Here is a 27800-nt window from a genome sequence, read left to right on the forward strand (position 1 = left end):
GGGGCTGGGTTTAAACAGGAACGTTTCCTCATTTGCACTGACAGACCCTTTCCCACTTCCTCAGGGCCATGGCTTAGGTACCAGGGTTCATACCCCACTCCTCCCTCCTTCTTGGAGAGAACAAATGCTAAGGTACCATTAAAAGAGCCACAATCACAGTGATAAGAGCAGATACAAGCCACCGAGAGCTCCTCTGCACTGATTTGGGGCAAAGACACGCAGTGTAGGTGGGATTGGGACCAGGCTAGAGCCTCTGTCCACCTAGCCTCCTGGGAGCCTGTCCCCATGTGACCCTGGCCAGTCTCCTAGACCTGCTTCTTCAGGGAGCAGGTGTGTCTTGCTCCAGTGACCTTGTAGGAACTCAGGCTGAATTGGAAAAGAATCTCTCTCACAGTTTACCGTGAAGTCAGAGGGAACAAGCACAACCCAACGAAATGGATCAAAACAACTCATGCAAAGAACCAATGTCTTGATAATGCCAAGAATCGCCTGGCCTTGCCCTGCCTAGTCCCTTTGTGCCCCTCCCCCCAACCTCGTGTGGCCCCTCCCGGCAGGTAAGGGGACACCAAGCACTAAGATCCTGCCTCAGACCCTGCTGCGTTTCACATGCTCCTGTCTGCACAGCCTGGAGTCCCTGCCACCACAGTGAGCCACATGTGGCATTCTGACAGCTTCCTGCTGTGTGACATGCAGATCCAGAAGGACTGAAGTTTAAGTACGAGGCAGGGGAAAACGAGAGAACAGCCGCTCCCTGCTCCTGACCTGCCTCTCAGAGGCTGGGAAAGTCAGTCACCTGTGGGCTTCAGGCTCTGGCTCCCCCAACAAGACCCCGGAGTGAAGTGTTGCTGGGTGGGACAGTTAGCAAAAATAAGACTCTCAGAGACCAGGACAAGTACCAAAGGCAAGAACCTGCTGCACAGGCCATGCTGGGACTAGCTCTGGCTGTGACTGTAAACTCCAGACCTCGCCCTCAGCCCAGCCCAGGGAGGACTGGAGCCACCTGGCTGGTCTTGGCAAACACATGGGAGTCAGGCCATCTGCAGAAGCCCTTCTTGGAAGGCGGGGCACGGATTAGGTGACATGTGGACCCTCAGTGATACCAGATGTGGCAGGCAGTATTTGGGGACAAAGATGTCCCCCAAGAGCCTCATCCCTGGTTATCCCATCATATACTAACCTAGGTGCTGCTTGAAGGGCTTGAAATTATTTTTCATTCCAGATGAAATTAAGGTTGCAAATCAGTGGACCTTAAAATAGGGAGATTATCCTGGGTTATCTGGTGGGTCCAATTCCCATGAGACCTTAGCAGCAGAAGAGTTGGTGGGAGAGATTCAATGGAAGAGGGAGGCAGAGGGGAGATGAGGGGGAGGGATGAGGCAGAAGCAGCTCAGAGAGATCCGTAGTGTGAGAAGGCTACTGCAGCTGGCCTTGAAGAGGCAGGAAGAGAGCCACAGGCAAGGCACGTGGGTGGCCTCTAGAAGCAGAGAACGACCTCTGGCTGACAGCCAGCCAAGAACCGGGAACTCAGTCCCACGGAAGCGGGGAACTGAATTCTGCCAACACCTGAATGAGCTTGGAAATGGCTTCATCTCCAGAGCCTCTAGAAAGAAACGCAGCCCTGCCAACACCTCGGTTTCAGCCCTGTGAGACTCTAAGCGGAGAACCAGCTGAGCCATGTTGTGCTCAGACTTTTGAGATAATAAATGTGTGCTGCTTTAAGTCACCAAGGTTTTGGTAATTTGTTATGGCAGCAGTGTAAAATTAATACACCAAATAAAACCAAAGCATTGCCATTGCTCTCTTCTTATCAAAAGGATGAAAAGAGCCAATATGGAGACAATATATAACCCAGTATTTCTTTACCCTATCAGGAAAGCAGGAAGGGATGGCTGGGGTTTGGTTTTAATCTGTTTAATATGCATCTATCATATCAGGATTACTCACCTTGACACTATAGGCGTCTGGGACTGAACAATTATTTTCTGCTCTTCTGAGCATTGTAGGATGTGAAGTAGCATCCCTGGCCTCTGCCCACTAGATGCCAGTAGCAACCCCTCCCCACCAAGTCATGACAACTAAAAATGTCTCCAGACGTTGGCAAATGTCCCCGGGGGGGGGGGGGGGGGCAGGGTAAAGCTGCCCCCTGCTGAGAATCACTGCTTTACATGATCCTTTAAGGGCATAAGGCAAAGAAACGTTTTAAGAGTAAGAAAGCATTGATCTCTTAGCTGTTTTCAATTGACTAGGCATTTACTAAATATCCATTTACCTATATGAACATATATGATATGTTCAAACTGTTATCAGCTGTTAGTACTCGGCAGCTGGATACTGTGGCTATGTATACACACATATATAAATATATATGTATATGTTACATGTTATGTTTTATATCCATTTTTTAAACTTTCACACATTAGACTACAATACTTCCATAATCAAAATAAAATGAACGTGACTGTAATAAATCTTCATTCATCGGTGTTTGCAGAAAGGCTTCTCCAGGCATGCCTGAGGTTAGGCGCCTGGGGGTCCCTCCATGAAGGAGCATCAGCAGAGTGAGAGGCAGAAGGTGAAGTGGTGAAGGTTAGCCTGTATGTCAGGAGCAAGGGCAGGTGGAGATGCAGTGGGCAGTAGAGACAGGGATGAGGGAGAGACCAGCTCTCCGGGTTTCAGATTGGGGACCAGTCATGATGGGCTTTGGAGAGTCAGCTGCTAGGAGTCTAGCGTGCAGAGCACCACAGACAGACAAACCAGCATGAGCAAAGGCATGGTGGTGAGGTGTGATGGGGACTTGCAAATGTGCTCTCTGGCTGAAAGCTGTGGGTTCAGCATGTTCAAGGACCTTGTTGTTCCAGGATTGTTTTGATTGAACTGCTACCCAAATCTGAAAGCAGCTAAACGCTCGGCAGAAATTCTAGTCACCCATTTGGCCAATGCACTTCAAGCCAGCCCTTTTACCCAACCCCTGGAAGGAGTAAATCCCAGTTTGACACCCTCCAGGAGTCTCTGCAAAGAATCTGCCCCTGGAAAGGACATGCTTCGGCTTCTGCACGTTGCTCACACCCATCACAAGCTCTCGGAGCTTGTCACTTGCTCCTGGATACCCAGGCTGCTTACTCAGTGGCCCGTAGTTCAGCTCCACTCTCCTCCACCCTGCAGCCAGACTAGCCCTCAGCTCTCATGCATTCATCTCTGGGTAGCCCCTGCATGTCTTGCCAGCCCCGCCCTGCCTGCTCCTCTGTTTTGCTGGGGCATCTTCTTCACTTACATCCCATACAGAAGAGTTGATGGAAGAGACAGATGGAAGTCTACCCAGCCCTTAAACCACTCAACCTTTGGAAAGGGAAGAGAATTAGTCTTTAATGAGCCACCTCATGTGTGCTGGGTGCTATGCTAGTCACTTTGCTTCCATTATCCCATTTAAGCCTTATGAGAGTTTTGTGAAATGGTTGCCGTGCACTCCATATTAAAGATGAGAATAACTAACTGAGGCTCATGAAGGTTAGGTAGCAGGCCATTTAATATGTGGCCAAGCTGGGAGTTTTAGCTCAGGTCCGTTTTACTTTAAGACATGTGCTTCATCTTCCATACTTTCTTAGCCTTGTGTAAGAGGGCCCTTCCCTGTTCCTGTACTTCAGGGGGACCCCCTGACCCTCTTCCAGTCATACCCAGGGGACATGCATGCACGCCAAGAGCCTGGGCTCCCACAATCCAGCTCCAGGCATCCGCAACAATGGATTTCCCTGCTAACTGGTCCAGCCTGCCTCCTGGCTGTGCATACTGTATCTCCAGGTCCACCCTTCTGAGGGCTGAAGGTGCCACAAGTGTGCTTCCTCTAGGCCTGAGTGGTGGCCAAGGGGAGCTGGTTTCAAGGTGAGGAGTGTGGGGGCAGCTGGGACATATGGGTCAGGTGTCCAAACACATCCACCAGGGCCCCTCACTCAGGCATGGGATGGATCCCTCAAGTGGTCAGGCTGTGAGCAGGGGGCCAAGGTGCTGAACTACAAGAAGGTCAAGAATTCTAAATTTGAAACTGGCCCCCCAGGTCATTATAAAGGTCAATATAGGACATTAGAACATATTTCATTTAAGAGTTTATTAGCTTGATTTATATTTTCTAAACATTTTCATGCAAGATGTGTGGGCATTTGCACCCTTGCTCTGGGCCCATAAATTCAGAAGCATGCCGTCGCTTTTGCTCATTGATTTTTTTTATGGTGAATGGAGATATCACCTCCCATGTGAGTGCAGAAAGCTTAGTTCTCTCATGTCTGATAATCTTTAAAGAATAATCACGATGGGCTGTGTTACCTTTTCATGATCAAGAAGCTCTTGTAAAATGACTTGTCTCTCCCGACACAGTTCCAAGAAATCTTCAGAGTGCAGGCTTTCGTGTAAGGCGGGGAAGAAGGTCAGCTGGGTGCAGTCTACTGCCTCATCTCTCTCGCTCTCAGCTTCCTTTGGTGTCACTTCATCTGCAGCAGTAAAAAGGGACATGTGGTTTGTGCAGGAGCCACCTGGAGTCACGAGGGACAGTGCACAGCCTGGGCTCGAGTCCCTGGGAGGAACTGCAAGGTTTCAGGGCAGCCGTGAATGATGTGGATCCCAGCGTGTCCCTCACTGTTTCTGAAAGTGGACACACCCCTCTGACCCTATCATGTGGTGAACACACCTGCAGGTTGATTCACTCGGGAAGATGTACCCGGGCCTGGCTGCTCTGCAGCTCTCCAGTGACCACAGGGGATGTTTCAGATTCACCTTCATTAATCAGTAAAGCAATTTCCTAGAGGGTCGCAGAGGGTCACCCAAGATTTGCTTTTTCTGAACTTCACTTTATTCACTTTTTGTTTTCTTTTTTTTTTTGGCCACACCAGGCGGCATGCCGGGATCTTAGTTCCCTGAGCAGGGATCAAACCCACGCCCCCTGCAGTGGAAGTGCAGAGTCTTAACCTCTGGACCGCCAGGGAGGTCCCCTGTTCACTCTTTCAAGAGTGGGTTTTTTTTCCCTAATTATGGAAATACTATCTTCTTAATGTAAAAAACTTGGAAAACCCATGAAATTGTGAGAAATTAAAACTGAGAAATAAAACAAGTATCACCCGTGCGCCCAGAGAGAGTGCTAATAACAACAGCTCTGTTTAGTGAGCACCTTCTCTGTGCTGGATATTTGAATGACATTTTTCATCCAGTCCTACCTAGGTTGTAGAGTCCATTCCATCCTCATTTTGCAAATGAAGAAACTGACAAAGGCTTTATTTTGCTCAAGGGCATACGGCTACTAAGAACTAGAGGCCGAATCTGAACCAAGTCCCTCTGAGTCCAGAGGCTGATCTTTTTATCTCTAGGCTGTTGTTTGTCCTCCCTGGCCACAGTTTGGCTTAATTCTGACATGACATCTTCTTTGTACATACATGTATATGTACACACATAACGTCATTTCTGACATGGTAAGAATTATACTGAATTTATAGTTTTTCTTTTCTAACTGTTTTGCTCAAGATTACACCATGAGCACTTTCCCATTCCATTAAAAGTTCTTAGAAAGCAACTTAAGTGGCTGTAATAATCTATTGTGTGACTCTTCCATAATTACCCAACTCACCTCTTCTTTTTTTTTTTTTTTTTTTTTTTTTTGCGGAACGCGGGCCCCACTTCTGTGGCCTCTCCCGTCGCGGAGCACAGGCTCCGGATGCACAGGCCCAGCGACCACGGCCCACGGGCCCAGCCGCTCCGCGGCACGCGGGATCCTCCCGGACCGGGGCCCGAGCCCGTGCCCCCTGCATCGGCAGGCGGACTCTCATCCACTGCGCCACCAGGGAAGCCCCACCTCTTGTTTTTTAGAGATACAACTAGTTTCTATTTCTACACTACCAAAATCCACTGTGCTGCAATCATTTGTGTGCACATCTAGACTTATTTCCAAAGGATGCACTCCTGTGCATGTGCCTTTGGGTGCCAGCTAAGTACACACCTGTGTGGATCTCTAGATTTTTCTCCTCCCCCCTGTCCTGGGTGTCCACCTGCGTGGAGCAGCACATGGCTGAAAGGTCAGGGTGCTACTGGACATCTTCTTTGTGGCAAGATGCTCATCTCTTTGACCTCCTCCCCGCCTGGGAACCTCACACTTGGATGAATGTAAGTGCCTGCTGCTCACAGCAACATCCATCAGAGGCTTTTCCTCAGGCAGAGAAAACACTGTGTAGATACAGGCACCCAGGAAGGCATGCTGAAGAATCACAGCCCTTTCTTCTTTGACTGAGCTCCCTACTGGGAGTTGGGGGTCCATGCTGGAAACATGGAGGAGGCCTGGGATCATAGGTGACCAGAGGCCCTGCATATAGGGGACGAGGGGACTTAGCAGCCCATGGCCCTAGGCCACATAAAATCAAACACCTGCTTTCTACCACTGTACCCTCTGCAGCCACCCATTTTGAGAAGGGAGAGCAGGCAGATTCTCCTTCTGATCTTAGGGTTATGGGGCTTGGGATGGAAAGAAGAGAAGCCAAAATATGAGTGTTACACTGTCATCCCAAGTCCCAAGTGGGACTCCCCAAATCAGCCTGGGGTCAGAGCTCAAGATCCTCACTTCTGGGCTTTGTTACTACAGACTGACAAGACAGCAAGCTCCACGCAAAATCCGGTGCTAAGGCACTAAATGAGACAAGTCTGATCAGCTCTAGGAAGCTGTCACTTGGTTAAGGATATGATATAAGCTGCAGCCTAGGATACAGTGAAACTCACAGACAGAGAGTGTCTGAAACAAAAGGCAGAGTCTTTGGCAGAAACACAAAATCTGAAATATAGTGTATGTGTCTGTGTGTGTGTTTGGTATGTATTTGATGTGTTCGGGCCAAAATGACCTCTGAAAATAAACTAGATTTTTGGCATATCAACTCAACCAAATTCCTCCATGAGTATTACACAAAGGGTAAGCATAAACATCAACAATGATTCAAAGTGCTTCTTTAAATTGGAGAAATAACAATGACCATCATATCTGTCATCTTCACAATCAGAGAACTCAGTGTTAAGTATTAAATATCTATCCCATCCAATTTTGCTCTAAAATATTTTCCTATTTTCCTCCTAGGTGTTTTGGGTCACATACTGAACATGTATTAGTATTTGGGGGGGCACTTTTGAGGTTTCCCTCGTATAGCAAACTGACAGGATAGTTTCCCTGAAAAAAATTATTACTGTTGCAACCTAAATACAAAATTCTTCCCCCAGTGGAGTGTTCAGGTCTGGAATGGGTCCCTCTTCATTCTGGAGAGCAGAGTGATGAAAGGCCTTGCACTCCCTACTCTAGACTTGCAGCATTTTCTTCCCACAATATATTAACTTCATATCTTTAAGGAGATGTTAAATAAAACCAAGAATTGGTTTAACTGTTAAATAAAAATACAGATAAATTGAATACCTTGGTTTTCAGCATTTAACTGAGAAATATCACCATTTCTGTCCTGACTTTCCTGAAATAAAACCAGAGAAAAGAGAAATTAAATCCTGGATACCTATGGGCCCCACCCCCCCATTCCACAGATTCACAAACACATACACACACATGCATATGGCTCCTTCAAATCACGCATACACTCAAGACTCAAAGGCAAGGGGAGCAAAATGCCAAATCCTAAAGGACCACAATAAAATGCAAGTATTAATGTTCCTGAGTCAAAGGGGAAAAAACCCACAATCTTCCATTAAGTAGGATTTACAGTAATTACCAAAGATTATGTCAAATGGGAGTAGAGAGTATCCTGGCTGTCTGTGGTATGGGCCACCCTGGAGAGGGGACCAGGGACAGGGTCTGGGGCTGGACAGCCCAAGAGACCAGAGTCTAGGTTCCACAGCCAGCCTTCGTCCTTGACATCAGCACCACGGGCAGGCTTATTTTTCCTGCCTCCATTTCCTAAGAAATGTATTGAGGGAAAAATACTATATATCACCAGATGTTTACAGACAATACACTCAAAACTAAAACGTCTACTGAATAAATGAAATATAATTTTTTCATTAGGTTTTATAAAGGATTTAATGTGGGTAAAAGATTCTGAGGTTACAGACTAGAGAAGAAGCCCAACATTGTAACTCAGGATGAATGCAGAAGGAAATGTCTTGCGTTCCAGGGTCTGGAAAGGCTGCTTTTCAGAACATCTTAAAGCAGAATTGTTCAATGAGGACATGAAATGCTATTAACAGATTCTTCTGTATCCACTACCAAGCCAAGGACGGTTCCTCATCATTTAAAAGGCAAAAATGTAAGTTTGACAGAGAGTCCAAGCTTCATTACAGCAAACACCTGGGGACTGTCCAGATTCCGTTGCCTGGGAATCCAACGCAGCTTCAGTGTCATTTGGACGAAGCGGGTCACTGGCTCAAGCTTGCAGAAATAGCTGAGTTCAAGATATTTCCATTGTAAGACTTGATATGGGATTTGCGTGCACAGTAATACCCATAGAAGGGCTGGCTATGACTGCTCTATGACACATAACTTGTACAAGAGACAGTGCCCATCACGTGGCTCTTTTCAAACGCTGGCATCCAGACCATTCTAATGGACTTTTATGAATGTCAGCGTGGTACTGGGTCAGTGGTGTATATATGAACCACTCACTCACTTATTTTTTGCATTCATTCAGGCTGTAGTTATAGCATCCCTTCTATGTACCTGGGGAGTTAGTGCTTCTTTCCTTCTGTTAAACAGCACCAAGAATGCATTACAGCGCTCCTACAGTGAACTGCATGCTTTATCTCCTATCTGTCCATGCCAAAGCACTCCTGATGGAAACAACATCAGATGGAAAAGCTAAGGAGACACCTCCCTAGACACTGCCTGACTGGAAGCATCCTGTCTTGTTGCATCTAATTCTTACCTTGAGCCTTTCTCGACTCAGGGCCTCCAGCGGAGACAAGCGTCTGATACGTTTCCTCATGCGAGCTGGTCCTTCTCTCCAGTCCAGTTCCCACCGGGAGCAGGGTGTGGCTTCTGCCATCTGACGCCACAAGCCCAGCTCCCCAAAAAGCTGCTCCTGGATCCTGGCCCAGGCGTTGGCTGCCTTGGTTTTGCCACATCTCCGCCTCTGAGAAGCAGAAGTACAGCGTCACCTCTGGACACATCTCCTCACCAGCCTGGCCCCAAACCTCCTGGGGTGAACAGACCAAGCCCCCCATAATTGCCTGAGGAAAATCACCTCTATAGGCAGCTCCAAGCACCTTCAGGGTGTACTCTCTGGAGCTAGGACCAGGCCAGGAGAAGAAATCAGTTTTTCAGCTTTGAGACCATTTAATTCAGCTTCAAGGAGAAAAAAAACCCTCTGCCCTTTGGCCCACAGAGCCTCGTGACTGCTGGGTGCTGTGCAGAAAGTAACAGGTCCCAAAGGTCCCCATGCTATTCATCAGAGAACTGGACGGCTATTTGGTAGAATGGACACAGAACCTCACCACAGCCCCTACCCTTCAAAATGATGCTGAAAGCCCTCCTTCCAGTGTCTGGACTGGAAGTGTGGTGAGAATGTTCAAAGAAGCTAAAACCTTTGATGTTAATCAAAATTATCCTTCCTAATATCTATGAAATCCTCATAGTTTGCATACATAGCACTTGACTGTTATACCTTCTGCTAGAGTATAACTCAAACCTTTTACAAAATACATCGACACCCCTAAATTGCTTTTGTATGCCACATTGAAGTTTCCTACATCATCTATCAAGGAAACATTTCAATTCAGTTTGGACAGCGGAATCAACTTTGTCTGCAGGGTGAACTTTTCCAACTATTCAAATATTTGATGGTATGTGCCCTACATTTTAATTTTTCAGAAAACTGAAAGGTGAAAGTGCTAAGGACAAGAAGCACAGACCTCACAAAAGTAACATAAAGAGAAAAGAAACTCATTGTCATGTACGAGGCTGAGCCTCTCACCTGCTCTATCTCGTTTCCTCTACACAATGACACCGTAAGTGAGTCTTGGAACTTGTAAGTACTTTCTATTATCCTCATGAAGGAACCAAGTCTAGGAGAGGAGAAGTGACTTCCCCAAGGACCAACAGGTGACCAAGCTAAGACTGAAACCCAGCCTGTCTAATTCCAGAGCCTTCACTTTAGCCTGCGTGCTTGATTCCTTTCCTAGGGCCCTGGTATCACTTCATTAAGTCGTGATGTCTGCCAGTATTACTTCAAAGACTGGCAGACTTAGATCTAGACCATTTTGAATGGGAAAATCGTTCTCAGAACCTGAAAATTCTCACAAAAACATGAGAGATGGTATAGTTCTAAGTACTTGGTCTTTGGTGTCAGATGAACCTGGGCTGCCACAATGTTTCTGCTCTTCACTAGCAGTTTAATCTGAAGGAGACTTAACATCCTCATCAGTCAAATTCAGTTAGTAATATTACCACCATAATAAAACCATGGGTTTATGTAAGGATCAAATGAGACAATATTTTCCAGAGTTTAATACGGTGCCTTACCCAGCTTAAGCAGTTGGTATTATTATTGTGAATAAAGCAAATTCTATTTCAAAACAAGATAATTTTGTTTCTCCACAGTTCTTAAATTCATATCCTAAATAGTTATAGCATTTTACAAGTACGCCAATTGTTTAATAAAAAACTCCAGAAAAATAATGACTATCCAAAGCCTTTTATAGGGATTTGGTTATATGAAATGAACACGTGTTTGGGGACAATATTTCAGCTCCTGGGAGGTTGCTGCTGCATCTGTAGTTCCATATTGAGCTTCACGGAGGACGGACAATCCCAAGCTACTGGGTTGTTCATCCGGGGTTTCCAATTAGTCTTTTAAGAGCATCCCTTCCACCCTAAGGCTCCACCTATGCAAGCTGGAGGTTCACAGCTGCCTGAGTCTTCATCACAGGGCAAACGTGTTGCCTGCATATCTGCAGCTAGACAGATGTGTGTCAGGGATAAGATCCCTCATTCATCCCTCAGAGATGAATGATTGTTTAGTCCATGATGGAAGGCTGTATGTGGTCCCAACACAAAGGACATGAGATGACTGAATAAGCGAAAGTCCTGAGCTCCTGCACCCGCAAGGTGTTCTGTAATGCCCATGCTTCTGCACAAGGTAAGGTCCCCATTCAGTCCAAACCTCGAGTGGGCCAAATGCCACACCAGACACAGGGGCAGGGATGCTGGTGTATCAGAGGCAGCTATGATTCTCGGCTGAATAGAAGCTCTTGGGTAGCATCACTGAGACTTTCCTCTTGGCAACCAGACCGTCCCTACTTTCAGTTCCCGGTGCTGGGGTGCAGCTGACTCCAGCCCTGGCTTCAGTGGGTGATGAATGGTTGTAGGATGGGCTACTGAGCATCATTCTCTGGGATTGGAACTGGTTGTCTCTAGAGCCCGTATAGAGCAGACTGCAGAGAGGTGGATGTGTACACGTTCAGGGCTGCTTACCTTGCGCTGGCCAACCTTATGTGCATCAGGAAAAGGCACCTGATGTATCTGCATTGAGGCATACCCAGCCTACAGGCAGGCCTCTCAGCAATGAGACAGTCCCTTTGTGCAAGTTACATAATTTCCCACCCTTTATAAGAGCCCTGCCTGGTTCCAGGATGTACAGACTGGGGAGCAGAGCATGAGTTCATGCCAGCCTCAAATGCTCTCTCCTCCATGTGCTTCGTTACCTAAAACATATTAGTAATCTCATACACTTGTGTGTTTAATGTTTGTGTGAACATGTGTTTGTGTGTGTGTATGAAAAAGAGAGAAAGAAAAGAAAGAGAGGGAGAGAGGAGGCAGATTCCTTAAAGCAGAGTTTGAATACTTGGATCCAGCTCTTCTTGAACTGTGATGTTCTCCTGGATTTTTCAAAATATTTCGTGTGTTGCCTAAGCCAGTTTGAGTTGAGTTTCTGATACTTACATCTGAAAGAGCTGTTACCAAAATGTAATGGATATATAGAGACTGAGCAAGAAATGGAAACAGCCTGTTGGCCCCCAGAGAGCCCAAAAGAGAGGGGACAGAGCAATGCCCCTCACACACTAAAAGAAAGGCCATTTCTGGGGTGGAAGGCATCTTGCACAGAACTTTAAACAGTAAAAGCTGTAATTTTTAAAAAAATACAGACAAAATGAGGTGTGTCTGTAAGGTATGATGAGGACTCAGTATAAGAACAGGTGGCCTGGATATATCACAGAGCAGAGCCAGAGCAGCCGGACCACAGAGAAGAGAACAGATGTAACTGGAAATGGCAAAGGGGCATCTGGGCAGGGCCAGAGCAGAGGCACCTGTTTTCGTCGGCACTTCTGGAGTGATGGGAAATTGGGGAGATTAAATATCAGAATTGCACGACTTGCTGGTGATGGGATGATGAGGTATACTGATGATGCTTGGGTTAGCTTCCAGGGCACTGGGTGACGCTATCTTGTCATGCTGTGAGCACCTGCATCGCCAGTGACCTCTCAGGTTAAGTAAAATGCCCAGTTGGAAAAGTCTTACGCAACCTGTTACTGAGAGCCGTGTGGGCGGGGGCCCTTGAACCTCATTATCTCCACCCTCTTGGAAGGACCTCGCAGAGTGTAATTAGGAGAAGCTGTCCTTGAAGAACATGGCATATTTCACAAGGCTGATTTCTTTCCAGAACTTGGACTTGACTTCTCTGGAAGTGGAGTGGGGCCTTCGTTGGGAAAGTCTACTACACCCCTTAAAAGAAAGCGGGGTGAACACTCCAGACCCCATTATCTCTGGCAGACGGTGATAACACCTGCATTCTTTTAAACATCGAAACGATCTGTCTTAAATATTTAAACACTTGGAAAGTATCCTCATGGATTAGCCTCAAAATGCTGATTTTCTCAAAAATACTTCAATCAACAGTAAAACTCTGTCCCACTTTCTCAAGTACTCTCTGAGCCCCAGTCAGGCCCGCTGCTGAAAATAAGCCAGACTGATGTTCCAGGAGGCTGGACCCTTGCCTTATGGGCTCAGAGCCTCTGCCAAGGTTCTTCTGTCCTTCCCCATTAACCTTCAGTTTTTCAAATTTCAGCAGAAATCCACCAGTTACCACAGAGCACATTTCTCCTAGCCATGACCAAATCTTCCAGGCTTTTCCAACCATAAGAAGAGAAATGGTCAAACTCTTGACTAGATGCTGATTTGACAGTTTAGATAAACAACACCCTCTGTCTTGAAATGGAACAAGCGTGATGGGGATATCCCTAAATAAAGGATGCAATCCTAAATGATTCATCTTACTTTTCCCCCAATGGCAGCTGAATTTAGCAGCCATATTGCTAGTCCTGAACGAAGTTGGTGAATTCAAGTAGTAAGGCACTCACATGCGAGGTCCTGTCCAAGGGGCGCAGATAACACGCAAATATAAGCCAGCAGGACACCTATCCCCAAACTGCCTCTCCCCCCACCCCGGCATGTCTGATAAACTGCCCACCTCCTTATGTAGCACAGCCTGGGAGGCTGTGTCGCTAGTCTGTATGTTTCTGGGGTGCACGCTGGGCATCTCACAAATCCCTATTCGTGGGGGCACGTTGTGGGCGCCCAAACAAGCACATACGGAGGGAACTGGATCAGGTTACTTGGCTTAAGTTGATCAGAGCCTATTCTGTTTCCCTTGAACTTGGGGACTACTGTTTCACCATTCGTTCACACCTCGCCTTACCCCAGGCACACCCAATGGTTCCTTATACCCCACTGCTCCTCTCTTTGTAGTACAACATCCTAGTATTGGCCTTATCACCCTGCTTTAATTTCTTTACTCCTGGTCCCTCTACTGAGTGTTAAGAACCTTCAACCAGACGAGTATCATTATCATCTCTGCCTTTCCTACACCTAGCAAGGCTTTGGCACAGAGAAATTGTAAAGTAAAAATATAATTTGTGAAGTTTTAATTCTATTGTTGTGTTCTATTACTAGCAATCATTTTAGAAAATTTTTAGTAATTTTAACATCAATAATACCACCTAAAAATGAACTTCTTAGCCATTCATTAACCACATATGGGACATCTATTCCCTGCCAGCCACTGTCTAGGTGTTCCATACTCACTCTTTAATCTTTACAGGTAGGCAGTATTATCCTGTCTTAAAGATGGGGACCCTGAGGCTCAGACTAGGCTCAGTCCTAGGAAGGGGCAGACCTGAGATTCAAATAAAGATGTCCCTGGCATGACAGCCAGTGTTCATTACCTGGACTGTACAGAAATCACTCCTAGAGAGAGGTTTTCAACATCTAAATCTACCCTCATCAGTGGCAACCCACTGTCCTTAGGAGAACAAGCCAAACCCCTACAGTGGCAGCAAGCCACTCTGCTTGCTCTGGCCCTGCCTCATCTTCATTCACCCTTGTCCCTTCCCAGCTCAGATCATCCCAGTCACTTCCTCTTCTTCCAGTTAACTGATGACATCCAGTGCTTTCCCGACTCAGGAGCTTCACACATTCCCTCCCCTTAGTCAAAACCACTTCCTTAAAATACTTTAGTCCATATTCCTCCTTCTTCAGATTTCAACTTAAAGATCAATTCCTTGGAGAGGGCCTCTGATCTGCCCAAATTAAGCCTTCCCCCTGTTATAATCTCCCATTATACTTGTATTTTCCCTGTCTATTGCTCTTTCCAAGTTATAATGATCTATTTATCTGTGCACTTATTTAACTCTCCTTTAGAGTAAGCTACCCGAGAGTGAGGCCCACGTCTGCTGTGTTTACAATCGTGCCCCTAGCTCCTAGCACAGGATCTGAGGCGCCCAATGGATGAATGAGTAGATAAGTGGATGGAAACACTGCCTATCTCCTCAGCTGCTGACAGTGTGGGTCCAAATCCCATGGCACAGGTCATGAAGGTAGGACTGACTCACTGATGACCAATTATTGGCTTAGCCAATTTAGAATTTAAACCAAACGCTCTTATGATTCTTTATTTCAGGTTCAAGGTAGGTTCTGGTCTACTGTGCAGAGAAGGGAATTGCCTTGTTTCTTACCTGTACATGATCTTTGTACAGAGATGCATATAGCTCCTGTCCTTTTCGTCTGTAGTTCTCGATACATGACATGAAGTCCTGGAAAAGAGACAAAACAAGTCACAACTAGTAACAGCTGTGATTTTAGGTAAGAACTTCTCTACTCTGACCAGTTGTCGGGGGAAGTGAGAGTTACAGGATTTGTTGGTCAAATCAATCACAACCTCATGAATACATGTACCACCTATGCTGTTACATTCACATACACACTCACATACATGCTTATGGGTTACTTCCACTTCCAGCTACGACGAACTAGCTTGTAGCAGATAAATCTTCCTCCCAAGAAAAACTAGAAAAGCTAGAATATAATAGATAAATTAAAGTGGAATTCTAAAAATGTTCAAGTAACTCACATTTATGGAATAGTGCACCCAACAATAGTAAAATACACATTTTTCAAGCCCCCACAAAATATATACCAAGACAAACTACATGTTGGACCATAAAATAAATCTCAACAAATTTTTAAAAAATTAAAACCTGCAAAATATGTTCTCTGACCATAAAAGAATCAAACTGAAATCAATAACAGGAAATCTCCAAACACTTGGGAACTAAACAATATACTTCTAAATAATCCATGGATCAAAAAGTAAGTCTCAAGGGAAATTTAAAAAAATACATAGTACAGTATGTTTATAAAATTTGTCACATAGCTAAAACAATACTGAGAGAGAAATATATGTCACCGAATGCATGCATTAGAAAAGAGTTAAATTTTAGAAAATCTGAACAGACCAATAACAAATAGGGAGATTAAATTAGTGATCAAATTCTTCTCAAAAAAGAAAAGCCCAGGACCAGATGGCTTCACAGGAGAATTCTATCAAATGTTCAAAGAAGAATTAATACCAAACCTTCTTAAATTTCCAAAAAATAGAAGAAGAGGGAATACTTCCCAACTCATCATATGAGGCCAGCATCACTCTAATACCAAAGTCAGGCAAAGACACCACAATAAAAGAAAATTTAAGAGCAATATCCCCGATGAACACAGATGCAAAAATCCTCCATAAAATACTGGCAAACAGAATTCAACAGCACATTACAAGAATCATATACCGTGATCAAGTAGGATTTATCCCTGGGATGCAAGGATAGTTCAATGTATGCAAATCAATCAAGGTGATACATCACATTAACAGAACAAAAGAAAAAAAATCATCACAAAGTTCACTATCTATATGTTTTATGTATGTATAAAATTCAGCCTTTAAAAAGAAGGAAATTGTGCTGTTTGCAACAACATAGATGAACCTGAAGGACACTATGCTAAGTGAAATAAGTCAGAACATTGCATCTCACTTATATATGGACTCTAAAATAGTCAAATTCATAGAAGTAGAGAGTAGAATGGTGGTTTCCAGGAGCTGGGGAGAGGCAGAAATGGGGATATGTTGATTACAGGATACAGAGCTTCAGTCATGCAAAATAGTGAGTTCTGAAAACCTAATGTACAGCATTGTGACTCTAGTTAACAATATTGTACTATATATTCGAAATTTGTTAAGAAGTTAGGACTTAAGTGGTCTCATCAGAAAATAAAAGGTAACTATGTGAATTACCTTGATTGTGGTGATTATTTCACAATGTATATGTGCATCAAAACATCAAGTTGTGCATCTTAAATATATACAATTTTACCCTAATATAGATGAAAAGATTTTAAATTAAAATATTTTTAAATGATGTAATTTTAAAATGTTTTGTATCATAGAGCCTATCTGAAAAAAAAAAAGAGTACAATTTTTAAGTCAATCTAAGATCCCACTCAAGGAACTAGAATAAAAGAGAAAAATAACCCAAAGCAAGCAGAAGTAAGGAAATAATAAAGGTAAGAGCAGAAATCAATGCAATTAAAAACAGAAAAACATGGGGAAAATCATTGAAACAAAACTGGTTCTTTGAAAAGATCGATAAAACTTACAAACCTGCAGAAATACTGACAAAGATAAAAAGAAGACACATATTGCCAAAATAAAGAATGAAAGAGAGGCTATCCCTACAGACCCTGCAGACATCAAAAAGATAGCAAGGGAATATTACAAATAACTACATACACATAAATGTGACAACTCAGATTAAATGGACAAATCCTTTCCAAAAACATAAATTACTATATCTCAACCAATATAAATTATATCATTGGAATAGACTATAACAGTTAAGGAAACTGAATTCATAATTTAAATACTCCCCCCAAATAAATTTCCAGGTCCATATGATTTTGCTTGAGGATTTTACAAAATATTTAAGCAAGAATTAACATAAATTTTACAAAATATCTTCTAGAAAATAGAAAAAATTGGTACACTTCCCAATTTGTTTTATGAAGCTAGCAATACCCTTATACTTTTACACCACAACCAGACAAACAGAGTACAGGAAAATAAAGCTATCTTTCATGAATAGAGATGCAAAAATTCTTTTTTTTTTAAACATCTTAATTGGAGTATAATTGCTTTACAATGTTGTGTTAGTTTCTGCTGTAAAACAAAGTGAATCAGCTATACATATACACATATCCTGATACCCCGCCCTCTTGCGTCTCCCTCCCACCCTCACTATCCCACCCCTCTAGGTGGTCATAAAGCACCAAGCTGATCTCCCTATGCTATGCGGCTGCTTCCCACTAGCTATCTATTTTACATTTGGTAGTGTATATATGTTCATGCCACTCTCTCACTTAGTCCCAGCTTACCCTTCTCTCTCCCCGTGTCCTCAAGTCCATTCTCTATGTCTGCGTCTTTACTCCTGTCTTGCCCCTAGGTTCTTCAGAATGAGTATGTGTTTTGCTTTTTTTTTTTAAGATTCTATAAATATGTATTAGCATACGGTATTTGTTTTTCTCTTTCTGACTTACTTCACTCTGTATGACACTCTCTAGGTCCATCCACCTCACTACAAATAACTCAATTTCATTTCTTTTTATGGCTGAGTAATATTCCATTGTATATATGTGCCACATCTTCTTTATCCATTCATCTGTCAATGGACACTTAGGTTGCTTCCATGTCCTGGCTGTTGTAATAGAGATACAAAAATTCTTAACAAAATATTAGCAAATAGAACGTAGCAATGCATAAAAAGAATTACATACAATGACCAAGTGGGTTTATTCCAGGAACACAAAGCTTGTAAATACCCAAAAAGCAATCAAGATAATCTACCATATTAGTAGGTTAAAGAAGAAAATGACATGATTATATCAACTGATGCAGAATAGCATCTGACAAAATTCCACACTCATTCATAATAAAACTCTCAGAAAACCAGGAATAGAGGGGAACTACCTTAACATAATAAAGATCATCTACAAAACCCCACAGCTAACATGATATTTAATGTGAAACAATAAATGCTTTGCTTTCTCTCTAAGACTGTAAACAAAGCAAAGATGTCTGCTTTTACTGCTCTCATTCAACAAATCGCTGAAGTTCTTAGATTTTACACCAAAAGCATAAAAGAAAAAAAATGAATTGGATCTCATCAGCATTAAAAACTTTTGTTTCACAAAAACCCACATAAAAATGATGTAATAGAGCTTCCCTGGTGGCGCAGTGGTTGGGAGTCTGCCTGCCGATGCAGGGGACGCGGGTTCGTGCCCCGGTCCGGGAAGATCCCACGTGCCGTGGAGCGGCTGGGCCTGTGAGCCGTGGCCGCTGAGCCTGCGCGTCCAGAGCCTGTGCTCCACAATGGGAGAGGCCACAGTGGTGAGAGGCCCGCATAACGCACAAAAAAAAAAAGAATGAACTGTTGATACATGCAACAACCTGGATGAATCTGAACAGAATTATGCTGAGTAAGAAAAGACAATCCCAAAAGGGCAATATGAGAACTTCTTGTAGTGATGGAAATGTTCCTTGTTGTGATACTGTATTACAGTTTTGCAGGATGATACCACTGTGGGAAACTGGATAAAGGGTACATGGGATCTCTCTGTATTATTTCTTGCCATTGCATGTGAATCTACAATTTCCAAAATAATCATTACATGTAGTCCTCACCACTAGGAACTCATAGGAGAAAAAAAATCTTCACTTAAGAATGTCATTGATGAGGCTCCCCTGGTGGTGCAGTGGTTGAGAATCCACTGCCAATGCAAGGAACATGGGTTCGATCCCTGGTATGGGAAGATCCCACATGCCGTGGAGCAAGTAAGCCCATGTGCCACAACTGGTGAGCCTGTGCTCTAGAGCCTGCGAGCAACAACTACTGAACCCGCGTGCTGCAACTACTGAAGCCTGTGCACCTACAGCCCGGGCTCAACAGGAAAGGCCACCGCAATGAGAAGCCCGTACACCACAATGAAGAGTAGCCCCCGGTCACTGCAACTAGAGAAAGGCTGCGTGCAGCAATGAAGATGCAACGCAGCCAAAAATAAATTTATTTAAAAAATAAATAAAATGGAAAAGTAAAAGGGTCCTGCTACATAGAAGTAAAACTTTGAAAAAAAAAAAATGAATGTCATTGATGAAACAGTACAAATGATTAATTTTATGAAATCTCAGTCTTTGAATACAGTCGTTTTTAATAGTCTGTGTGATAAATGGGAAATCTGCGTAAAGCACTTCTGAACACCAAAAACCATGATGGTCATTTCAAGGAAAAGCACTCATATGATTGTTAGAGTTGTGAGCTGAACTAGTTGCTTTTGATCACTTTAATCTGAAAGAATGACTGACAGACAAAACTAGTTATGAAGACTTGGATATCTGGCAGATCTTTTCTTGAAAATGAACAAAGTGAACCTGTCATATCAAATAAAACCACTGACAGTATTTTCTGCCTATGATGAAATTTGGGCTTTCAAATTTCGAATATCAGAATGTTGAAAAGCTTGTACCTGCCTCTGTGAGCCTGACAGTTTCTCAGTAGATAAATATTTTTCTGATAAAACTGGTGGTATATGAATATGATCTTTCCATATTGCATAATGAAACATGTCAACATTTGGGAGATCTCGTAACTCAGGGAAGCAATATTCTCGTTGTATGTTACTTGCATGCTCCAATGCATGTTACAAATCATGTATGGGTTACAATATCCATTCAAAGTACAAGATAATCAATACATTTTACTGTAACGGAGTACAAAAATTTCACTGATAAAAGTTTCAAGTAACCTTTCAGAAACTACTACTTGTTGAATTTTGGTGTAGTATCAAAGAAGAATATCTATAATTTTCTGAAAATTCTATTAAAATACTCCTTTCTTTTCTAACTACATATCTGTGAAAGACCAGATTTTCTTCATGTATTTCAACCAAAAAATAAATAAAAAAGTATTACAACTGATTGAATAAAGAAGCAGATATGAGAATCCAGTTGTCTTCTAAGCCAGATAGATATTAAAGAATTTGCAGAAATATAGAACAGTACTACTCTTTTCAAAATTTTTTGTTTTGAAAAATCTAGTTATTTATCAAAAATGCTATTTATGCTTATATATAATGGATTTATTACGGCTATCTTAAAATGAATTAATAAATGTCTTATTTTTAAAAATCTGTTTTAATTTCTAACATGATAAATATCAATAGATACAATCGATATAAACAACAGCTCTTTGAAGTCTCAGTAATTTTTAAGAGGGTAAACAGGTCTTGAGACCAAAAAGTCTGAGAACTCTATGAAAATGTTGGTCAACTGCTATGAAAGTGAATGAACTACTACTTCATGAAAAGACACGGATAAATTTCACACAGTTTGGAATGAAATAAGCCAGAAAGAAGAGCATATGATATGTTATTTCACACACATAAAAGTAAAAAGTGGAAAACTGATGTATGATATTAGCTGCCAGGAAACTGGCTACTTTGGGGGTGCTAGAGACTAGAATTGGGCATGGAGTGGGGGGTGCTTCTGGGGAGCCGTGAATGTTGTATTTTTTAATCTGGGTAGGGGTCACATGTTCATGCCACTAAAATTCTTAAATTTGTATATTTATGACTGGAACACTTTTATTCTATGTGTGCTAATACTTCAATAAAATAAAAAAGTATTTACCAGCAAAGACTCAAAACTATGGAAACAATATAATTTTTAAAACCCCAGTTACTGTTTTGGAGTAGTGGGAATAGGGTGATTTCTTTCCTTCTTCTTCTTTTTTTTGTTTACAAAATTTTCCTTAATATTGCTGTTACACGTTTATACACATTTACAAGTAACAATCATTATGAGCAGTGCAAGTGACATAAAATGCTGACAAACTTGACTAATTTTACATCTAATTTTACATCTAAGGCAAAAGCCCAGTCTTTTTTCTAATATGATGCTTTGGAGATGTGCGGCAGGAGAAGAGAACTTGTGGGGGAACTTGGACACAAAGCAGCCCCTGTCAAACAACGAATGTGCTACCTCACCGAAGAACAGGCCTGGTATGGATCATCCCAGGGGGTTAAGTGGGGGGAGTTTCAGGCAGGGACACTCCGGCAAGATATATGAAAAGATATTCAAACTTTCATGCTGTTCTGAGCGCTGCTAAATCAGAGTGTTTCACATAGAATCAAAAAGTCCAGACAGCTTGGTTCCCGGCCCTTACCAGCCACATTCCATGGGCAAATCACTTATTTCCAATTTAATTTATCATCTATAAAATGAAGGTAATAGTACCTCCTCTGTCTAGTCCAAAGAGATATTATAGAGATAAGATGAGACAGTAAAATGAAACTTCATAAAAGGGTCACCCAGAGACTATTTGGGTGTAAGTCATGGGTAAGATCAGTTGAAAATTTTGACCTAGATGGTCTCTTCTGAATTAAGTTATAGAAAATGCTATATGATTTCAGTTATATATCATATTTACTCTTCAAATAAATACCCTATCGACAATAGCTGCAGCCCAGTGTTGTTTACACCCTTGCTCAGATATTCCATGTCTACCCTCAAATTTTCCCTCTGTTGTTAAGTTCAACCAACAGTCATTGTCCACCTACCATTTTCCAGGCCCTGCAGTACAAAGACGAGCCCCATATCTACTTTTGTGGCGTCCAGTGGAAGAGCATATAATTATGTGCCGACATGGCCAATGTTGAGACAGAGCTATGTTTGGGACATGGTGACAGAGGTCACAGTCAGCACAAAGAAGAGGAGACCACGGTGTTCAGTGAAGGCTCCCTGGTTGAGATGCTGCTTTAGCTGAATCTCGAATGAGAGGTTTTAACTAGAAGCCTGATGTGGTCCCATTAGCATTTTTGCTAACTGGCTCTGGTAGCAATTTGAAGGATGGATTTAATGAAGACAAGACTAAAAGTAGGGAGCTCCCTTAGGACACTATCATGACAGCACAAGTGAGGGCTCACAGGGTGGAATGGGTCACGTAGAGGAGTCAAATTCAAGAACATGGAAAATAAAATTGGGATAAACTGGTGACTGTATGAGAGGGTAAGAATTCCTCTAAAATTTCTAGTTTGCCTAATGGAACAAATTAAATTAGATAAACTAAGAAAAATTAATAGATATCACAAAAACAAGAGAAAGAGCAAGTTTGAGCGATATGAGGACATGTTGAATTTGAAGCACCAGTGGCACAGCTGGACATCCCTAGAAGAAAGCTCAAGTGAGAGTTCCAAGTTCTATATAGATCTGTGAGCCACCAGCAATCAAATGATAAATAAACCCGGAGAGATGATAAGATGCCTCATGGAGAGTACGTGCAGAGAGGAGCTTGATGAGTCAAGGTCAGAAACCGGGAACACTTGCAAAGTTTAGGATAGGAGAAGAAAGGTTAGAAAAGTTTAAGGAAAATCAGAAAGAGAAATGTCATAGAAACCCAGGGCTGTTTAACCACAGTGAGTGCATCAGAGAAGCCCTGTAGGATGAAGCCTGAAAATGTCTTGGATTTGTCTACAGAAATTGGTCTTTGGTAATTTCTACAAGTTATTTCAGAGGAATGATTAGACGGCAGCGAGTCAACCAGAAATTTGGAGATAAGGAAATGGAGACGATGAATACTGCCAACTCATTTAAGAAACCTGAATCTGAAGAAGAGAAAAAAAGAGGTGGGAGTAGGGCCATGCAATGTAAGAGGAAGGATACAACCCAAGTGTATTGCTAGGCTGTGGGGAGCTTGGCAGTAGATGGGAGAAAGTTGAAAAGCAAAGGGAAGAGGAAGGTGGCACAGGTTCCTTGGGATAAGAGAAGACAGGATGGAATCAGCAGCCCATGTAGAGGCTGACCTGAGCCATGAGGAAGGGCTCATGCTTGGAAGCTGGATGGAAGGACTTGAGGATGGGTGCAGATGTGGATGAGTGTGTGAGCGGAACACTAGAGAGTGAGGTGCTTCACACTTGATGGCTTCCAGTTCCAGGGTAGAGTAAAGGGGAAGATGGCTCTGCTTCCCCTGATCGCTGAGCAGGGGTGAAGTCTTGGAATAGTGGATTAGGAGGATGGGAGAGGGACCTGACCAGGGACCTAACCTGATGAGTTATATAAAAGTGTTGATAGTCTAAGTTTTTGTTATCCCTTGGTCCGTTCTCTCAACATTACATCCAGTTAACTAATTTGCACATAGCACTTCACAGCTGACAAAGGAGTTTCCATTTGCATTATCACATTTAATATTTAGCCACCTGACAAACCTGTATTATTATTATCCCCATTTTACGGAAGAGGAAGCTGAGGACAAGTGAGATGAGTGACTCCAACAATACGGGAGTTGGCAGTGCTGGAAGATGACTTCTTGGATTCTGCCATCACGTGAGTCTCTCCCACGTGGTTTCCACCCTGTGTGTTGCCACAGTGCTAAGCAAACATTACTTTGCAATCGCTCTTGAGACCTTTCATGCCCTGAAAAGTTGTCACACTCTGGATGTGGAGATGAGGAGGGCGGTTCAAGGGCAGAGGCCCATCTGCCTGGGAAGCAGTGAATATGGCACATGGATGGGAGACAAATTCAGAGCAAAGCTCTGCATTGATTATTGGAGCAAAATAGCCTTTGCTTAGCAACTGCCTGTGTGTTAAAGAGTTTGAGAACCTCTGAAGTAGGACCAAGGGCCTCAGAAGGCCGTGTGGAGATTTGAGAGGGAAAGCAGATCTGGTTTAAAGAGCCTCTGCCTTGCTGTCTCAGTGCCTCCTTAAGGAAGGATTTGGCTACAGAACACAGATCAGATCTTGGAATGGGGAACAAGGCACAGCCTACCTGGAGGGTGTCACCTTTAAGTGAGCTGACCTCAGCTTGATGGTGCCCAGCTTTGCCAGGGGCACGCCTGGGGCTGGCCAGCTGCTGGTGACCCTCCTGCCCAAGCTCTCCCACAGGAAGTGCCTGCTGTCACTGATGACAGTCATTACATTGTTTGTTTAAAGCATCATTAGTCCTATAATTACAATTGTATGGCCTAGCCAGAAAGGAGAAAGACCAATATCTAAACACAGCCTCTCAGATCCTGCTTGGAAACTTAGTACCAACATTACAGTTGTAGGTCCTGGACTCTCCAGCCAAGCACGGCATGTGTCGGGTCTGGAACTAATCTCAGTAGTAAGAAATGCCACTGTATCTACCATGTGCTGACACATATGCATGTCATTTTAATCCTTTGTCTCACAATTTTCACTGCTAGTCACTTACACTAAGGAAATCATAAGATATATGCACAAATATTCACTGGACAGTATTTTCCACCATCTTATTTATAGCAGCATAAAATGAAACAATGTAAGTATCAACACGTGGAGGGATGGTTCATCCTTACTGTAGAGCATTATGCAGCCACCACAAATTATGCTCACAAAGGGCCACCACTAGCCCATATAGCACCTTTGTGTCCCCTTTGGGCAGATGCCATCCTGGACCTGCTCGGATAACTTGAATAGTGGGACAAAGGCTGGATTTCAGCTTCTTTTTGCCACGCTGGCCAGATGCCCTCGTGCATAACCTACACAACTGTTCACGGCAGTCCTGGTGTCAAAAAAGTTTTGATGATATGGAACCAGGTTTTTGATGTACTGAGATTTTTTTTAAAGGAGGTTAGAAAACAATATGCTACCAATAACAACAATTAAATGTGCATCGATTTTGCATGGAAAAGAAAAACTGAAAAAAAAATATAGGGCTTTGGTCGTTAGTGCTGTTTGCCAAATATTTCCAGTTCTCTCCTCCTGTAGCTACATGGCATGATTCACCCTTCCTGCCACCTTTGAGCCATAGGTGAGGCCAGGGAGAGGTGTGCCGAAACTTTAAGGGCTCATGCTCTGTTTGCTAAGCTCTTTTTTAATTGCCATGGCAGTGCTCAAAGTTCTAGACAACGGCTACTCCATGAGCTGGTATCACTGGGCGAGGTTAAGGCACAGAAGACTCCCAACCAACTCACAATGCACGTGTAGCACAGGTGAGAAATAAACCTTTGCTATTTTAGGGCAATTAGTTTTGGGGGTGTTTGTTACTGTAACATAACTTTTCCTGAATAATACACACACCAAAAATGTCAGGAAGGGTTATAGTGAAATTGCATTAAAATACATAAAATTCATTTGGATTCATATTTGTGATCTGTGAAAAAAGATCAACAGAGCTAAGTGAAAGCAAGTGTGAGATCAATTAAATACTATGAGCAAAAAGCTCAAACAATTTGAGCAACAAGATAAATAACAGGCTTAATGGATTATAGCCCAAATTATAAAATAAATACACTGCTCACCTCTCCTCCACCAGTGCAGGCTGAGAGGATGAGGGATTGGATTAACAGTGTCATGCAGTTGGCTGGCAGTGAGCAATTGAGGAAACCATGTCTGTGCGAGCCCTTTGTCATGATCATGTACCTGGTAATTATCAAAAATACTCTTCTCTTTCCCAGCACGCCTCCTCAGGGCCCTAGGGCAGAGCACAAAGCCTGCAGAGGCAGTGCTCCACATTACAGCGGCTGGGTTCCCCGCCTGAAGCCCCCCCTAGAATAAGCTCCTCAAGGACAATGTCCATCCCTGTTCTCAAGGGTCTGGCAAATGGAGACAACAATAGACGAAAGTTTGAGAGACTGAAATGAAGCTCATAGATTTTGGCACTCCTCTGAGCTAAATTCTCTGCAGCTGGTCACTTCCTGCCCAGAGTAAAACACTGCTGATGGTCAGATATAGGGCCAGGTGATAAGATTTCTGGGTCTGCAAAGAACAAAGGTCAGGAGCTGGGCAGTTCTGGCCTTCACTTCCACTGCCACGTTTAAACCCGTCTGAAATTCAATGTTTTCCTGGTTGTGAAACATTCAATAAACAGATCACATATGCGATTTTTCTATTATGCCTTCTCTACATAAGGTTGATATATCTGCCTTCAAATATAAGTTCTTACTGGAGACCTGGCTTTAGTTAAAGGATAGAAGCAGTTAATGAGAAAACAATGAAATGCTTTCCCTGTTTGTTGGTAAATCTTGTATAATACCTACACGTGCACCCGTAAAAGGTTAGCAGTTCGTTATGAAGGTAAACAGGAACTAAGGGACAGAACGGCCTGGGTCTGCATCAAGCCATAGTCAAGGTGTCTTTGGAACATATCTATTTGGACGACTCAGGCCAGGAAATGCTCTTTTCTCCAAGTGCCCAGATAATTGCACTTTTCTCTACTGTGGAGATATAGCCCCTGGATTCTTAATAAATGTCAAGCAATACCAGAGTAATAATCATATTTCCAGCAATAATGACAAACAACTGGTGCTTGGAGTGGGTGAAGAGGGACCAGATCACCACAGTGCAATTCATCTCTTGTTAAATTCACTCACATATTAATTTCTAAGATGAACAGTGGTTTCTAATTTGTCTTTTTTGAACTGTGCTGTTTTTATTAAATTCAATTGTCATGAGACTGACTACTTTTTAAAAAAGACACTCCCGTGTAGCAAAGGACAAAAGCTTTGGAACTGCAGGTACCAGACCTCCTCAAAGAAGCCAGCTTCCCTCCTCTTTTTCTCCTTCTTGGGCATCAGAGCCTCTGTGAGACTCAGACAGATGGGAAGCATCACCACACTGACCTTTCCTGAACTCAGCCACATCTCCTCAAGTTTCCGTTATCGTCTTCCTTAGAGGTGAGGCTCATGGAGACACAGACCTCCTCGGGCAGGAGCAGAAGTTTAGGAATTACTTATGAGAAGGGGTCTGGATGAGAGATGAATGTGAGGATCTACGTTGGAGGACTGCAATGCATGGCAACATTTTCCCCTGAACACATTTTGAGACTTGAGGTTGCTGTTACCGACTGACTCGTGTTCCCCGCAAATTCATATGTTGAAGCCCCAACTCCTAGTACCTCAGAGTATGACTGTATTTTAGAGATAGGGCCTTTAAAAAGGTAATTAAACTAAACAAGCCTGTTAGAGTGTGCACTAATCGAATCTAGTCAGTGTTCTCATGGGAAGAGGAAAAGATCCTAGGGATGCTCTCGTGGAGAAGATGGCCACTGACAAGCCACGGAGAAGCCAAACCTGCAGACACCTTGATCTAAGATTGCCAGCCTCCAGAACTGTGAGAAAATAAATATCTGTTGGTGAAGCCCCTAGTCTGCGGTATTTTGCTAAGGCAACGCTGGCAAACTAACTCAGCCTCCTTGACTCCAAATGATGTCTAGCACTGAGAAAGCCTGGACACTGAAACTGGCATTTCAAGTAGAGGTAACAAATGGGGGCTGGAGCTTATGGGGAGGGTTCCTTCCTGAGGCTGTAAGGAGAGAGACAAGGCCACTTTGGCCAGGAGCAGCACGTCGCTGTCCACGACTGGAGCAGAACCCTTGGCTTGAGTCACTGGGTGCTATCTGGGCCCACACTGGGATCTTCCGGAGGGCAACCGTGACCACATCCCTGTGCTCCGGGATGCTGC

The 27800-nt window shown here is 43.3% G+C and overlaps 1 protein-coding gene across 1 annotated transcript in view; it reads right to left on the reverse strand.

Annotated features, from left to right (window-relative positions):
• WDFY4 (WDFY family member 4) overlaps positions 1-27800 on the reverse strand; it is a 262852-nt gene that overhangs the window by 94810 nt on the left and 140242 nt on the right. Inside the window, 4 exon segments of the mRNA XM_065893727.1 lie at positions 4315-4478; positions 7424-7475; positions 8880-9086; positions 14962-15039. Of these exon segments, the coding sequence (XP_065749799.1) occupies positions 4315-4478; positions 7424-7475; positions 8880-9086; positions 14962-15039 (501 nt within the window).

Source organism: Phocoena phocoena, chromosome 16 (genome assembly GCF_963924675.1).
Source record: "Phocoena phocoena chromosome 16, mPhoPho1.1, whole genome shotgun sequence".
Classification (NCBI taxonomy): domain Eukaryota; kingdom Metazoa; phylum Chordata; class Mammalia; order Artiodactyla; family Phocoenidae; genus Phocoena; species Phocoena phocoena.